This window comes from Macrotis lagotis, chromosome 4 (assembly GCF_037893015.1).
Source record: "Macrotis lagotis isolate mMagLag1 chromosome 4, bilby.v1.9.chrom.fasta, whole genome shotgun sequence".
NCBI classification, from domain to species: domain Eukaryota; kingdom Metazoa; phylum Chordata; class Mammalia; order Peramelemorphia; family Peramelidae; genus Macrotis; species Macrotis lagotis.
The window spans coordinates 120,809,682-120,827,728 of record NC_133661.1 but is presented as its reverse complement, the minus strand read 5'-3'; the positions used below and the strand labels follow the sequence as shown (position 1 = coordinate 120,827,728).

At 37.0% G+C, this 18,047-nt stretch overlaps 1 protein-coding gene across 3 annotated transcripts in view; it reads left to right on the top strand.

Moving 5' to 3' along the window:
• Positions 1-13,037, top strand: part of CEMIP (cell migration inducing hyaluronidase 1) — a 230,394-nt gene extending 217,357 nt beyond the window's left edge. For all 3 annotated transcript variants that reach the window (XM_074234002.1, XM_074234001.1, XM_074234000.1), the window contains 3 exons: positions 657-814; positions 8,264-8,364; positions 9,903-13,037. In XM_074234002.1, coding sequence (XP_074090103.1) covers positions 657-814; positions 8,264-8,364; positions 9,903-10,030 — 387 coding nt within the window. In that variant the 3' untranslated portion in view covers positions 10,031-13,037. The remainder of the gene's footprint in view (positions 1-656; positions 815-8,263; positions 8,365-9,902) is intronic.
• The last annotated feature ends 5,010 nt before the right edge of the window (positions 13,038-18,047 follow it).

The following is an 18,047-nucleotide window of genomic DNA, read 5'->3' as shown; positions in this document are numbered from 1 at the left end:
GATAAAAAATAAGATATTTCTTTGTCAATATCATCATAATCAGTACTAATCATCTCCAAACTCCATGGAATGAAAAAATTTTAAAATATAGAGACTTAGTAAAAATCAGAAGATGAAGCACATGTTATATCTATTGTCCTATTCTTTTAGTTGACCAAAAAACACATTTAATAAACTACAAAAGATTACTCTTTTTTATTCAGTTGTAAAAAATCAGTTTATCTGTCAGTTCATTAGTCTGCAGAACATTAAATATAAACTAGGTGAACAGTGGAAACTGCATGAGAGAAGGGGCTTTTAAATGGTAACAAATCTGTTATCAGAGGTAGATTAAAATAGTCACAGAATTTCAGAGCTGAAAGTAACCTCATAGGCATCTAATCCAAGCCTTAATTATGGTACCCAGTGTTCCCAGGCAGGCTCCCCTCAAATTAATTACCAGGACATCCTTGCTTAGCTTGCTAGATTAGACAAGATTAGACATATTCAGGGAAGCATGAAGACAGTAAAAGAGTAAATTTCTGTGTAAGATTTCATACAATCTGGACATATCTCAACATGAATCCAAGTGGGAGCAATCTCCTAAAGGTGAACAAATAGGCTTAAATTATCACAACCCTTCAACTCAACATGCTTTTGTTGTCTTTGGTCTGCAGGTTAATGGTAAAAAGTTTTCTCTCTCTGAAGATGGTATCCAAATGGTCATAATTGATGGGAACAAAGGGAAAATTTTGGGTCGTGTTCACTTCAGGAACACCATTCTGCAAGGAATTCCAGCACAGATTCACAATTATGTGGATGCTCTTCCTGACAAGTAAGTGTGGCCTATTCCATGAACTTCATCTACCTTATGAATTGTTCTTAATATTATGAAGCCCTACCCATTGTTCTAGAATATGGCTTTCTACTCTTTTATCATCAAACTATTCACCACAGTCATAACTTGGGATATTTATTTAGGAGTCTGCTATAGCCTAGTTTGGATACTAGTTTGTGCCCTGAACAATTGCCTTAATTTTAAACCATAGGTTGACTTCAGAAACTCTAAACATAGGTTAGCCTGTGACAAAATAGGTCACTTGCTAAGAATGAGAATTAGCCAATCAACTTAAGTTCCTACTATATGCCAGATTCTGTGGTAGGTACTTGGTGAAATTAAACAGTCTTGCCCCCCAAAGATCTTTCTTTCTACACACACACACACACACACACACACACACACACACACACACACACACAATGAATTGGCAAAAGTACCATGCAACAGCACAATGTCAAAATCAGAAACAGATCCAGGAGGGAAATAAAGTTTGGCTTTTCTCCTCAAAATGGAGGCCCCAGGAGGAACTCAGCAATGAGAGAAGGGCACCTGAATGCCAGGGACATTCCAGGGTTAGATAACATGTTCTAGAGAGAGGAGGCCCCCAGGTTCTGAGGAAAATTTCAGCTTCTTCCAGTAGCTAGGACATCAAAGTGGCCAGAAAGTTAGAAATTGCAATGCTTAGGTCCCTTCCTAAAATGGGGACCTTGAAAGAAACTTGCCAATGGAAAAATGGAATCAGGGTGGTAGAGGAGTAATCCAGGGTGAAAAGGCCTCAGGGAAGAATGGACGGACAGGCTACAGAATTCCATTTACAAAGAAGATTAAGTTGGTCAATAAAACTGAGGTGAGATGGGGAGGAAGGTAGTATAGACTCATTCTGGTAAAATTATGAAGGGTTTAAAATGCCAAACAAATGAGTTTGTCTTATAAACTGAGGTCAGTGGGGGGTTACTATAGCACCAGAGGAACTTGATTAAACTTGTGCTTTAGAAAGCCCTCACTCAAATAAATCAAAATATTTCCTATGTCTTATTTCACTTCATGGGATACGCTCAGTTTTAGTAAATTATTCTCTAACTGTGATTCTTAATTTGAGAATGAAACACTGATCCGAAAGATTATTGGAATAAATGACTATAGGGTCAAAATCTATCCAAATGCTTAGTTCATAACATCGGCATTAGCTTGAAGACTCAATGAGTAAATAATGCTAGATCTAGAATCGTTCTGGCCTAATATTTTATAACTGTGTGACTTTGGGCAAGCCACATTTTAAACCTTTGTCTGCCTCAGTTTCCTCATCTATAAAATGATGTTAATAATAGCACCTATCTCCCAGAGTTGTTATGAAGATCAATTGAGATTACATAGTAGGCACTACAAAAATGTGAGCTATCATAATCATCTTCTTCAATCATGAGGCTTCAGGTGAGGGGAGGCCACAACTCCTCGCCACAGAAGGGAGAGGGGTAGGCCCACTCTTCTAAAAAGAAAGGCTTGTGAGGCCAACAGTCTCAAAAATGAGAAACTGTTCTATCCCATCATCTCATCTGAGATTCAGTGCTGGCAAGTTGGGTGTTTGGACCACACAGCCATATCATTTTCCAACTTGCCATTCCCATCTCTTTGTTCCCTTTGCCAAATCATTCAGATCAGGGAAACCATGAGACAGTCCTTCACCCCCTGCAGTCCCCCACATCCCCCCTCCACCACCACCCACCTCCAGGGCAACACTCCTCCTGTCTCTTTATCCTTGCTCTGGCACCTTCCCAGGTCCTCTGCCTTCTTCCTGCCCACTAGATATTGAAGTGGATGCAGAGAGATGAAGATATGCCATCTTTATGGGACAGGCAAATGTCAGGCAATGAGGGCCTGTCAGGAAGAGGGAGTATTCACTTTAGTGGTTGGATGTAGGGGAATGGGGATGGAAAGAGAGGAGAGAGAGAAAAGAGCATTGTTGTTTCCCTAGACAGGGTCCAGACCTTTGGTCCTAAAAGCAACCGAGTTGACTATGCAAATTTCAGAAAATCCCCATTCGGAGTACATAGCAGTTATTGTTTGTTTTAGAAGCTTCACTCATGGGAAAGACTTAGACAAGAAGGAAAAAAAATAAGCATTTTTTTCTCCTTTTCTTTAAAAAAAAGTGAAATGTATGAGGAAATCTCTCTCTCAGTAATAACAACTAAAATCCAAAGTTACTATTGAGCAATCAGGGGAAATTTTGCATATGTGCCAAGGTATTTGTTACTCACTTTTAGCCTCTAGTGCCTCAGTTTCCTCATATTCAAAATGGTAGTAATTCCATATTCTCTGACTTGAAAGGGATTTCACAGATCATACAGCCCAATGAATACTTGGCTCTAATTCTCTGCAATTCAGAGACAGATCATGAGATATAGAACCTAAATTGTTCCCCTCAGCAAATGTTCAACATGTGTTAATATAACATGTATGTAGGGAAGTCTAACATCTACCTCTCCTTAAAGTATACACTCAATAGTACACTTTATTAGAACACAATGGCAGAGAGATCAATAATCACAACTGACCCTTTAACTATTCCTCTCCACAGTTATCATTTCTTTACAGACCCAGTTACCTATCTTCCTTCCCAGCAACCAAGATAGCCACTAACACTACCATAGCCAGCTTGGAGAGTCTAGGATATTTCTCCCCAATCCTCTTGGCCTAGGTATGGGTGAACAAGGGTTCGCCCTTGTCTGAATCAGGAGAAGAATGACATTTTTCCAAAGGATTTTTCTGTGAAAATTAACAAAACAAAACAAATTACACAAGCATAGAAATAGATATTCTTTACAAAGAACAGAGATGTTATCCTTAGGATAACTTTAATCTAGCCAGAAATGGGACCAACTGAAATATTTTTATTGTTTATTTCAGCCCTTCTGAGAAATTTGCCCAAAAATCCTTTTTAAGCTTTGGAAATTTTCCTGACCAATGCCCTCCTTTGTTCTCTTTCCCCTTAAGGGAGAGATTTAACTATGAGTTTCATTAACATCAACTTGGAAGACAATAGTAGCAATTGTAACTGTAGTTGTAGAAACAATAGTTGTTAGTTGCAATTTCTAGCATTTATTTGGCAATTTATGAGTTACAAAGAACTTTTCATAAATTATCTCAATTTATCCTCTGTCCTATGTGGCAAAGAATACAAAAGTTATTTACCTTATTTAAGGGATGAGTAAATTGAGACTCTGAGAGTTTAAGATTTGTCCAAAGGAAGGCACAAAATTAATAAATGAAAACTAGCTAAGAGACAGATGAACTGCAATCCACTAGTCTTAGGAAATGTATAAATAACCATTTGGGACTATTGTGCTTTATCTCTGTATCTTGATCCAGAGCCCATGCTTTACTTGACTCATATTCAGCACCATGATGCATAGGAAAAAACACTGGAAGGCTTGGTTTCAAAAGCCAGTTCTATTTGAACTTGGGATCACTCAATTAACCTCTCTGGGTTTCAGTTTCCCCAACTGTTAATAATAATGATCTCTAAGTCCCTTTCTAATTCTGTGATCCCAAAAGAAACCATGAAAGCAACTAAGAATTTTACAGAGAAGGAACGATGATATAGTTTTCTCCTCTTTGCAGAAGAGGAAAGTCATTGTTCCATCTTAGTGAGGCCTTAGGAGAGAACTGAATTTGACCTGTCTATTGTTAGAATAATCATGAATCTTCCATTCTGGTAAGAAAACGGTGATAGGATAGTAACTGAATCTATGACTTCAGAAAGACATGAAGACCCTCCTACCAAAGCAGTTGGTACCTTTTCTGCAACTTAGGGAGTTATCTAGGGAATGAAGTGACTTGTCAGTGTGTATCAAAGGTAGAACTTGAACCCAGATCTTCCTGACTTTGAGATGTTTCAACCATTTTGATATGTTCAGTAGAAGAAATAACAGATTGGGGGAGTGATGGCTGGGGAAAAGAGTTCCAATTTGTGGAGTTCCAGGTTCAGGGACAAGTGGAGTCAGAAAGCAGTCAATTGTCATACCCTTTCCATTGCAATGAAAGCATTGGTTTAGAACTGGGAGACTGTCAGGGGAAGGGCAAGGTAGTATAGGACAGAAAGCAAGATGCTTGCATGGATAACTTCTAGTTTCCTGGTGGATGGCTGGACAGGATGTAAAATGTTGTCTGGGACCAACTAGATGAAGTGAGTGTTGAATTTCGCTTCATTTACCTACCAATCTGGGCTGCTCATTCTCTGAAAATTTTGAATAGAAACTTTAATCACCTCAACAATAATCTGATCATCAAATAATAACTGAGCACTTACCACATTCACAGCACAGTACTGGCAATTCTGAGGGATACAAAGATGCTTAAGATTCCTCTTGAGCCAAAAGCTTACAATCTGTTTGATGACAAATACACATAAATCCCAGATACAAGAAAATATTTGAGTGACACAGAAAATAGGAGCTCAAAGACTGATGAAATTGCTGAGGTCTGAGATGATCTGGGAAGGTTTCACAAAGGAGTTGAGCCTTGAAAGATAAGTATCATTAAGATGAGCAGAGGGGGAGGGGGAGAGAAATGATTATAAGGGATTCTAGGCAGTAAAATGGCATGAGCAAAGGCTTAGAGACAAATATGTAAGAATAATCTGATGTACCAAAAAATATAAGAATACTCTGGTGAACCAAGAAGTTTCTATAAAGGAAAAATGGGAGATAGCTAGTTGGTGCAATGGATAAAGCACTGCCTCTGGAGTTCATATCTGAGTCTCAGGCACTATATTATTACCTAGCTGTGTGATATTGGGTAAGTCACTTAACACCATTGCCTTGCAGAAAAAAAAGAAAAATGGGAAATAAATTTGAAAAAGTATATTAAATCCAATTAAGCAGAGTCTTGAATGACAGCCCATTTGATGATCCTTAGGCATTGAGACTCATCTTGAGTTTTAAGCACAAGGGTGATGTGAATAAAGTAACATTTCAACAAGTTTCATTTTCTGATTGTATGAAGTTCTGATTGAAGGAAAAACATAGAGAAGGGAGGGAGACATCTGTTGCAACCAGGCAGCTTCATTCATATAAAGGGATGTCAAGCATTTGAAAAGTCTTATCTTCCCTGAGGACTCAGAGCCAAGATGTCTTGTTATCATGTACCATGTTGCATAAATATGTAACATCATATGATAGGTACCCATGCACATAATTTCATTATTATTTCAATCCATCAAACATTATTAAATATCGCTTACTCTGGGTTAAGTACCATACTGGTTACCAAGGAGACAAAGATGGAAAAGGACACCATTTCTAAAGAGCCTGAAGTCTAATGGAGCGTGTGGGAGAAATGAGATTTGTACATAAATCAAAATAATATACATTAAAATTTTTAAAAATACATAGAAACAGTCAGAGAGACATAGAAGAATGAGGAAAGAAGATTCTCCTCTAGCTAGGGAATCAGAGAAAGGTTCTACAATGGCAGAGCCCACTTGAGCTGGGTTTTAGAGTAAAGAAGATATTATTAGTTGGAGACAGGAGAGAGAATATTCCAAAGACAGAATATAACATGTGTGAATATATAGAAATGGGAGAGCACAGAAGAAAATCAGGGAAGAATTATTAGTCCATCTCACTGGACAGTAGAAGGAAGGAAGGAAAGCAGAGGGGAAGCCAGACTGGAAAGATAGCCTAGACTAGACCATGGAGGGATATGAATGCCAGTGTAGAGGATGGGAAACCATGGTGAAGAATTGCTATTATCAGCCCTAGCAACAATGTGAAGGATGAATTACTGAAGGGAGATTGTGTAAATGAGGAAAACATTCTGGTGGCTATAAGAGTCCAAATTAAAAGTAATGAAGATCTGAATGAGGGCAGTAACAGTGGGTATTTTATAAAAAATGTTACCTAAACAAAATCAAGACTATAGCTTACTGGATCCATAAAGTTAGAAAGAGGGAAAAGTCAAAGATGATGCCCAGGTTTTATACTGAAATGAATTTGGAAGTTGTGCATCTACAGAAATTACATGTAGTAACAAGTCTGTTATAAGCAGAAGATGAATTAAGTTTTAGAGGCATGGAATTTGAAGTGTTGATGGGACATCCAGTTGGAACTGTTCATCAGGTACTTGTGAAGAGGTAATCTTGGGAACCCTCTTCATGGAAGTGATTAGTGAAGTTCTGTAAGTAGATATGATTACAGAACAATATAGCTCCTGGAGAGAAGAAAAGAGGGCCAAGGACATAACTTTGCAAGATACCCACACTTAGAGAATAGAAAGAAGTAGAAAACCCAGTGAAAAGGGGGTCAAGAAAAAATGGTAAAAAACAGAAGTATAAGGAGGAATCAGAGTCAAAGTAACCATAGATAGCATGCTAAAAATAAATAAATAAATAGATAGATAGATAGATAGATAGATAGATAAGAATGAGAAATGCAAAATGGTAATGGAAGTGAGATTGTAGGAAAATAATTGAATTATGAAAGGCAGATCACTACTAGAAGTTTGACAGAGGAATAGGAGGATTCCCTTTTAGAACAGAAGAGAAGCACCCCTTTGTGCTATGGAGTGAAAAAGAATGCCAAAGGGTGGGGCTATGCAATGTAGAACCATCCACATCAGACTAATAGGATGACTGCTCTTCTCCTTTCCCATGTATTTATTTCTAACTGTATCCCTGAGAAATGGTAGTGGAAATTTCACTCATTTATTTCCTAAGGGAGATTATAAGAGAAATAAGTAGCTGAGCTGGGGCTAGATTCCTTCCAAAACTATGTGGGCTCAAAAGATGACCTTAAATGGGAGAAATAAGTGGTCAATTATAACTGGCCTCAGAAGTGTTGTTCTTTATTGTATTTATTGGATGTCTTAGAAGATCTTAGGTTCACTGAGTAGTCAGTTAAAAGATACTAAGCTACAGAGCTCTTGTTACACTTTACAGTCTAAAAGATTATATAAGAATTTTCCAGTTCCTTCTGTTCTTCCTTTTCTTTCCCTTTCTTCCTCTATTCTGAATTAGGTTAGAAATTTGACTTATTATGTGACATTGTGTTCATGGAACCTTGTGTAAAAAGGGTCTGGGACCATAAGGTACAGCGTACAGTATCACCAGTTTTACAATCTATGTGCTACATGATAAGAGCTCAGTTTGAGAGTTCAATTCAGTTCAATTTGAGTTCAATTTGAGAAAGAGCCCAGAAAAGGATAAGAGCTAGATGAGTTCCAATTTTGGTGGAGTCTTTTGCGTAGTCTCATGGCTACACTCAGATGAGTGGGGGAGTTTTATTGAATTTATTGAGATGGTCCTAAGAATGTTAAGCTTATCTTTGTCATGTCTTCTTCCTTCCCTTTCCCAGTTCTATGACTACTCATGTCAATTACCTTATTGTTACTCTGATAATAAATACTAAAAAATAGTAATATATTCAACTAAATAATTTTTCCTTCTAGTTCCATAGTGCTGGTGGCATCAAAGGGAAGATATGTTTCCAGAGGCCAATGGACTACAGTTCTAGAAAAGATGGGAGCAGAAAACAATCTTAGATTAAAAGGTAATGATTTTGATTGAGATTTTTAGCAAAACACATACACACACACACACACACACAGAGAAACAAACTTTATTTTAACTTATGAAGACCCATTAAAAAAACACAGATTTATTTACTCACTTACCAAATAGACCCATGATAAAGAAAATAGTTACTTAAAAAATGAATTCTACCTACCATGCCTCCATTTCTTATTTCTGAACTGATCAGTGAGTAGTCCAACATTTTTCACCTAATAATAAAATGGCATTCCATGCCAGAGATGTCAGTATCATCTTTTTTTAATCATGTTAATCATTTTAATCATGTTAATCAAGCTATCATTGAGTACAATATAGAGTAAATAGAAGTCAGGATCAGGGTAGTACAGTGGGAAGAATCCTAAATTTGAATCCCATCTATGCAACACTGTACAAATAACTTGTACTCTCTTAACCTGTGCTTTCTCATCTTAAAATGGAAGTGATAATTTTTATATTATCTCTATAATTGGATTGTTAAGAAAGTACAAAAATATTATAGTATTATAGAATTTAAACTATTTTTATGACCTAGTCACTAGGAAAACTTTCAAAGAATACACAAAGATGCCATCTCCACCCTTGAGAAGTTTTAGTCATGAATTGAAAAAAATATAACCCTTGTTAACAAAGAAAACCTGTAAAACTAAAAAGATTAAGGAAAGGTGATAAAATGACCAAAGAAGAAAAAGGTTCACTGTTTTTATTTGCTTCAGGGCTCATGAAAGAAAGTTTACTTCCTAAAGATATCTGGGCATACCTTCAAAGAACATGAATCTATGAATTGTAGAGTTGTAAGGGAACTTAGAACTCATAAAAGAAATGATCAATAATGCAATATGTTTCATTTATATAATATTTCAAAGTTTCAAAGGAATTTTATTTGATTTTTATAAAAATGTGTGAACTTAGCTATTTTACAGTCTTTTAGAGGTGAAGCCTCTAAGAGCCCTCCAGGTTGTCTAGTTGGTAAAAATGTAAGAACTAGGATTCTCTATTACCCCATTTTAAATTTCTCTTTCTATTACCCCATTCTTCCAATTATAGAGAATCAAGAGCCACATCATAGAGCCACATCATAGCTGTATGTTGGATTTGCTAACACTTCTTTAAAATTGAATTTGTTAATCAGCAAAATACTCATAGATATATAATCAGGTTGGTCTTGGGGTATAGAATTTATTTTGTGCTTCCTAAGGAAAGATACTGACTCTAGTATGCACAAAAGAGCCTTGCAGTCACAAAGTTATGTATTTTTCCCCTATAGAAAAACTAGATATGGCTATCAGGGCAACTACCCAAAAACAGAGGCTGAAGAAGTATAAAAAGAGAAAGGAGAAGAAGTCAGCAAAATTCACAAAGACCTGGGCTTGAAATTAGGGCCAAATAGAAGATTGCAGTTATATAAGAGGTAGAAGGAATTCATCCCCAGAATCTGTATGTGTGTAAAAGAGAAGGGAATATGATTGTAAGGTGATATTCCCTCTGTTCACACAATTCTAATTCATTGCCTTTCAGAAAAAATGGCTTTTGTGGGTTTCAAGGGCAACTTCCGGCCAACATGGGTAACAATGAACACTGCTGAAGACAAAGCCAAAGTCTTTGAAGTGGTACCCATCCCTGTGGTGAAGAGGAAGAGTCTGTGAGACCAGTCTTCTGTCAATGTTTGTGATCCTGCTGTTATCACTACCTGAGTGGACTTTTTACTACTGACCCTCCTGAGGATGAAACAAGCTGGTTCTTCCAGCCCTTGAGAGATGTGGCCTATTCAGGAGCTACACGTGATAGGCACGTCTTATCACCAATGGACCAAGGGGGCCACTAGGAACCAAAACTCTCAGTGCTGCCCACCTGGTGAGGCCAGTTGACTGCTGCTCCTTAGAAGCTGATTAATGCTGGATATGTTTTCTTTCCTGAGGGAGACTTGCAGTTGTACTGTGGTCTTCTTGTACATTTTTACGTCTCTCTTCTTCCTATCTGTGCCTCAAGAGGGTTGTTTTGGTTTTTTTTGTTTGTTTTTGGTGGCATAGAAAGGAGGTTCTGGATCATCCTGACCTGAAAGGTCAATTTTGGGCTTTACCCTAATCCAAATGGGAAATTGCAAGAAGAGCTTTGTAATAATTCTCAAAGCTGATAGGAATAAGGCAATACACCCCTGATGATCATTTTCTCTAATAAGCAGTCCAAGAGTGTTGGATATATTAAAAAAATACTGATACTAAGAGCATCTTTCTCAGCAAAAACTTTCAGAGCACCAGTCAGTAGAGTTGCAGTAGCTGAAATGCATATAATGATTGTTTTCTGATATTTTTAATAGATGGGTGGAGGAGCATTAATGACCACCCAAAAGCCCCTCAAATACCTATCAATCCACATTTGTACTCTAAAATTGGGGTTTTCATCCCATGTTCTGAGGAAGATTATTTTTTGGAGGGTAAACTTTTATCCCTAGTATTTACTCATCATTAGTGGATAACTCTAGTCTGGCTCTCTGTACCATAGGAAAGGTCACTTGGTATAGGCTGAGCATCTGAAATAAAGAATAACCAGAGCACTGAATATCAGGAATCTAAAGTTCACCACCACTACTGACCCCATGAGATGGTGCTTTAGGTTTCCTAAAATGGTGCCTTAGCTTTCTTGTGGCCTAGGATATTCAATAGGGAATCACCCTGTGAAACTACTGAATGCTTTTGTATAATTTTATAGCTACAAAGGACTATAAACATCATCCAATATAATCCCCCCTTTTACAAATGGTTAAAACAGGGAGGTGCAGAAGCGGGGGGAAGTCACTGTCCAAGGTCACTCAGCTAGTTAGTGGCAAAACTGGGACTAGAACCCAGATCTGTCCTCTCATTGCCTCAAACTTTAGTGCTGAATGTTCTCATGGAACTTTGAAATGGTTTCTAATCTTGAAATGATTTTCAATGTCCTTCTGACATAGAAACACTGCCCAGGCAAGGCCAATGATCAAGCACCACTCTTCCACCTTCAAGCCTGATACTAAACAAGTATTCTCGGTTTCTGAGAGGGCTTGTCCTCTTCCTTTTTATCTGTTCTGCCTCAGATGCCATATTTTGTTCAGGAATTCATCTGGTGCTTTCAAGGGCTCTTGATATGTAGACTCAGCAAGGAAAGATTTTTTGGGGGGGGGCAGTGGTGTCAAATACAAATAGAAAGATCTCTGCCAGCAGACTTCATGTTCATGAAATCGCAAATTAACTTTATCTGTCTTGTGTTATATTTTTATTTATTTTGTTAAACATTTCCCAATTATATTTTAATCTGATTTGTTCCATGCTCTAGGCTGGGGCCATGATTTTGACATTTCTGCTTTAGGGCATTCCTCTGGGACCAAATATATCTATAAGTCATTTGACTCTATATCTGGGGATTTCAAAGGGTTGATAAGCCATGTCTTAAATGCACCTGTCTCCGCCTGGGGGCTTCTACCCACTTCTCACCCTAATTTCTTTCTTTATAAAGAACCTTAGAATGAACCTGTTGAAGGAAAAATTCAGCTGTGGTTGAAACTGTCCTTATCTCTGAGTTCTGTATTTGTGGGCACAAGAACCTTCAATGTTCTTTTTTTCCCCCTAAATTCTGATATCTGGACTTTTTTGCCTCTTCTTCCAAACTACACTCTACTCCTTTTGAAAAGAGCTGGTCACACCCCTGTATAAACTGTTTCTTCTAGACTACAGTAGTGAGCCACCTCCCCAAGCATTTGTCAACCACTGGGGATCATACAATCAAATCTCAACCATTGCTTCAGCTCACCCAGTAAGAAAGTTATCTGCATGGATGAATATTTCTTAACAATTATCAAGTTCTCAGGGTAAAATCTTATGTGTCTTTGAAATTTTTTTTGAGGGGGAAGAGGAAGGGTGAACAAATACCATTTAAAAACATTGAAAGTTCATTGTTCCTTCATGGTTTCACTTTCTTTATTTTCCAGATTTTTTTTAAAAAAGGGTCTCCCACTGTGAATTACTTGGGATGTGATCCCTATAAAGTGGCCAGAAATTATAAATAGCTTCAAAAAATTTATGTCAGTCTTTTCAAGAGTAGATATTGGGAAAATAGTGAGTTGCATGTATGTAGCACATAGTAACTAGTGGATGATTGTGCATTTGTTTGTTTAAACTAGCACAAACGACTCATAAAGACCAGATATCTGGGCATCTTTTTCATAATATTCATATTTTATTCCTAATTTCCCAGAAAGGGCCTCCTCCTTTCATCTCCAATAGTAAGGTATACAACTTATTAGGTCTTTTCCTTAAAAGAAAAAAATTTCTTCTAAAACCCTCCTCTCTTTCATGTTGCCCGAAATAGCTGGTCCTTTTTCGGAAGTAGATGTATAATTTTTGTATGTAAACATTTCTTATAGACATCACAAGAAGAAAGATATATTTTCTATTTATTTATTATAAAGGCACTACTAGAAGTCATTTTCAAAGAAATGAAGTTGTATTAAATTTTGTGTCACTCACATTCAGTCAGATGAATATTCATTTGAAAGTTTTCCATGGACCACAATACAAGAACCCATTTGAAGACTTCATTGTTCTAAAAATGGTAGTTTACAAGAGAATTACCCTGTTATAGTTTGGAATAATTGTTGCATAATAAATATTCAAATTTGTATCATGATTATGTCTCCTTTCATTTTTCATTACAATAAAACGCCTTTGGAACCTTTTATTTTTATATAATGTTCATTCACAAGTAACCCCACCCACCTATTGGACATTTCATTGTACTAAAGGTAAAGAATTCAACAAAATTAACCAAAAGAGAGATCACAGGACAGTCAGTGCAAGATTCTACACTCATAGATAACCCCTGCCCCATTTTTCCAAAGAAAGAATATGGCACATTATTCCACCTTTTCTCTAAGACTGGTCATTATAATTCTCCAATGTACAGCAATGTTATCAAACTCAAATAGAAATGGGACAACTAATTCATACTTGAAGATCTCTGAGGGCCACCTATTAGTTTAGTTTTAAAATGCAATATTATCTATGTTCTGCAGAATATTTATTTTGTTAAATATTTCCCAATTACATTTTAATCTGTTTTCTATACTTGGGAGTGTCATTGCTGCCAGTGGTCCCATTTCTGAGGTACAGTGAAGCCAGGTTTTTAGTGGACAAACAATTGATAGAAACTAATTTTTTGTGTTTTTTGTTGGGAACCCCCAGATTGTTAATCTCTCCACCCCCAACATATACACAGAGTCCTCATTCTTTAGAGCTTTCAATAGTTAAACACAACTGGAACCAGATCCAGCAAAGTTATTTCCACATTTCTAAGTAGGTGCAAATAAAAGAAAATAAAATTATCAGAGTATCATAGATTTAAAGCTGTAAAGGACCTTAGCTGTCAAGGAGCTCAATCTTCTTGTTTTAAAGGTCAGGAAACTGAGGCCCCAGAAAGCTTATGTGACTCACCCAGGATCCCACAACTATAAATATGAATTTCAAACCCATGTCTTCCTAACATCAACCTAAATATACACTATCAATCCTAAATGACAATGTTGTTAATTTTCTTGGTGAATTCCAGAAAGTTTTATTTTGATACATCCATAGATTCACAAGTAAAGGAATATCCCTTCTCCCTGTACATATCACAGCTTACCCATGCCTTCTCAGTGTAATTTTTGTCTATGTCTTTCCCCGAGTCTAACATGCTAGAAATCTACCTCTAGGTAGGGATTTGTGGACCTCTGACAATTTGGTTACACCTGAAGGACCCTTTCTAAAAAATATATTTTAAAATGTATAACACAAAGTAAATGGGATTAGAAAGGAAATGAATTTCATCAAAATGTAGTTAGCAAAATATTATTTAAAAAAAGTTCACATATTCCAGGTTAAAAAACCCCTACTCTGTGTCTTTTAACATTTCATGGATACCCATAAAGCAACTCAGGTTATCTTTCTTGACAGGCCCACTTCTCTTTCCTTGATATCTTTGACAATGACGTAAGTCATTTTTGTTAATACATTGTAGCTTTCTTGCACTCATCACCCATTTCTCTAAAGTCCTTTGGGTCACCTGAATTTTAGAAATAATTCACAGCCACAAAGAATCCCTAAAAGAACGTTTTGCATTGGAAAGAAGCATATTTTGCACCAGAGAAGAGCTTGGGATCCTTAAAAACACTTCAAGATTTCCACATGGATTTCTCCTTCTAGTCAACTCTGGACCATGGTCATTGGCTGCAGATCTGTGATGCTGATGGACTAACTTAATGACCCATCCTCCCAATTACATGACATTTCAAGAAAATATTTGGTATAAACTGTTATTAAAGTTATCATCAGTGCTTATTAGTGAAAACAAATATTCAACACCTGCACTGTTATAGATTCCATGCCTTGTACAATGATGCATATATAAGAACATAGTTCCTGACATCAAAACCCTTGAATTCTACTTGAATAGATAGCATGAATGGTAAATAAATGCTAACTATATTAGATAACATGAATGCCAACTAAGTAGGACAGACTTTAATAAAATAATAATATAATAATATAAACTTTAAGGTTTATAAAACACTTTACAAATATCTCATTTTCATAACAACCTTGGGAATTAATCCTATTTCTGGAGAGATTCTGGAAGGTTTTAAATGGAAGATAAAATTTAAGATAGAGAGGTAGGATAAAGGTAGGGGAAAGAATCCTGGCTTCAAATTTGGGTTTTGTTGAGGTGGAAAAGTGGGAAAGGGGAGCAGAGAAAAGAGTCTAATTTATTATCTTAGGTGACCTTGGTCATAGTTACCACTTCTCTAAGATCTCTGATTCCACATCTGTAAAACAAGGGTATTAAACGAGATAAGTTCTAAATTCAACTTTAACTTTGATTTTATGTAATAGATACAGAGAAGGCAGAAAAGGGCATTTCAGGTCAATGAAGGGTTTAGCTGAGACTAATAAAGGAGGCACTCTTAAATGCTTCTAAAGGATTATGAACAGACTAATCTGACTTGGGTAGTGTAGAAAATGGACATTAGGACCAGACTGCAGAAGACCTTGAATGTCCAACTAAACTATGTGACCTGGATTTGTAGGAAAAGCAAATTTTAAATTTTTTAAAGAAAGAATTTCTTTTTATGTAAATGATATTTTTTAAATCAAATACAAAATTAGTTTTTAACATTCATTTTTATAAGATTTTGAATTCCAAATTTTTCTCCCTCCCCCTTCCCAAAGAGATATAGGTTATCCATGTGCAATCATGTTAAACATATTTTCACAATATTCATGTTTTTGTTGTGAAGAAGAAACAGAACAAAAGAAAAAAAAAGACAGTGAAAATGGTATGCTTTGATCTTCATTCAAACTTCATTAGTTCTTTATCTGGATGTGGATAGCATTCTCCATCGTGAGTAAAAGAAAGAATTTCTTAAAAAAAGTTTCACCTTTGAAAAACAGAAATTTTTCAATGCAATGACCAAAACTTTAATAGAGCATGCCACCAATCACCTCACAGAGCTGATGAACTCAATGTAGACTGATATATTTTTTTAAACATGATCAATGCAGGAAGACTAAAATATCTTTTCATGGAGTATATAGAATATCTATTCATATATATTTGTAATATTTATTTGTTTCTCTTTGTCAAGGGGTTCAGGAAATGGAGGATAGTGGAGATAGGGAGGAGGTGAAAGGCAGAGAAAGTACCTGCCTTTTGTGGTTGTTTACCATATAATAATAATAAGCTTTAACTAAAAAATTTTAAATGAGTTTCCTCATGAGAACATAATTTTAGGAAGATTCATCTCATAGTGATATTGATGATAGGAGACTGGAGGCAGAAAAACCAGTTAGGTAGCTGTTGCAATAGTCTAGGGATACAAGCAAAAGGAAGGTGGAAGTGCTGTGAGTGTGTGTGTGTGTGTGTGTGTGTGTGTGTGTGTGTGTGTGTGTGTGTGTGTGTGTGTGTGTGTGTGTGTAAAAAGAGGAAAAAAGAGGAAGAGATAGATATGGAAGGTATTATAAAGGAAAAGTCAACAAGACTTAATTGGAAGGAGGAGGATAATGGTAGGGCAGGGATGAGTCAGATCCCTAGCCTGGGTGGGTGAGAAAATGATGAAAACACTATCTAAGAAAGCTGAATTCTAGTTTTGGAGAAAATGTTAAATACAGTTCTTGGCCACTGATATCTTCTACTAGAACCGGCTTCTTCCAAGGGCTCCCAGACCAGGTAGACTGAAGCTGCAGCTGTATGGTCTAAACTTCCTATCAGACTTGTTTGGGGGTTAAGCAAAGGATTTTTCAGAGAAAGAGAGACCATTCCATGTTTGATAATGGATGGAATGAAAGGAAAAAGTAAGGATGTTACAGAGCAAGGAGAATATTTAGATTCCAGGAGGACAATTGTGAGGACTTAGAAAACTGAATTGACATGAATTGGGAAGCCAAAATCCCCATGGGAAATGGTGTCAAAGCACATGCATACTATCATTAGCAGGAAATTGAGGAGACAGAAGGTGATGATTGAGAATAAAGGGGAATTTGCTTCCAAATGTATAAGGATTCCATAAGACACAGTGGAAGAGGCTAATAGTGCAGTCTATGGGAAGAGTGGGAGAAATCACACATAGGGCAAACTTCATTGAAATTATATTTTTGGAAGAGATCACTGAAACTATGGGTTTAATACCACCCCCCCCCAGGAAGGACTGGATCTTTCCCTCTGCCCCCCCCCATTCATTTATACTACAGAGCCTTAAAGGAAAGAAAAGCTTCTATTTTTTGCAAGAATAAGAGAAACTGAGAATAATAGAGGGTTTGGAACATGTATAAAGGTCCATAGAGTGACTGGCATCCAGGGCTTTGTGGCATAGAGGTAACATTTGAACCCAGAGCCTCTCTGACCCTAGAGCCTGCTATTTCCTCTACTGTGGAGGCAGATGGGGCCTAAAATGAAGATGTAATTGGGTAAATACACACCCAAACCTTTGGAGGCTGTCCTCCCCAAGCTAACTAATGCCAGAACTTTATGAGTAATGGGCAAGACTACAGAGCAGAACAAACTCCTCCTCATTCCTCAGGAAGAATGCCCCTTTGTTCAAGAGCCATTGGCTCACTAGGCCTACTCTTCACTAATCAGTATCACTCTTCACCTGGCAGGTGCTGGGTGACCCAGTTTGGCTACAAAAATCTCTCCCCACGTTTTGGTCTCAGGTTGGACAAGCCAGTGCTGGAGATTGCAAGTGGAAAAATGGTCAAACCAGAGAACAGAGCATTCTCTTCCTTTGCTCACAGGCTACATTCTGGGCTTTAGAGGGAAAGCCTTGTTCTCTCTATTAATCATATGCTAAAAACACCAAATAGGGCCAGAGAAACTTGCCAATCATAAGTTAGTGAGTTTTGGAAATGTGCTAGCAGGTTTGTACTGCCCTCTTCTCCACATAGACAGCAGGCCTCAAGTCCAGAGAAAGTTTATATATTTTAGCAAAAGGAAATGGAAAAAAATGTCTTCTAAAATGAATTCAAATTGGCCACTAAGATGGCACTACCCTTTGAATATACTATTGTTCTCTGAAGTAGGCCCTTCCATGTGCACATAATGATATTGGCTTAAATCATTTAAGGAGAGAAGAGAGGAGGAAATGTTTGCTTGAATTATCCA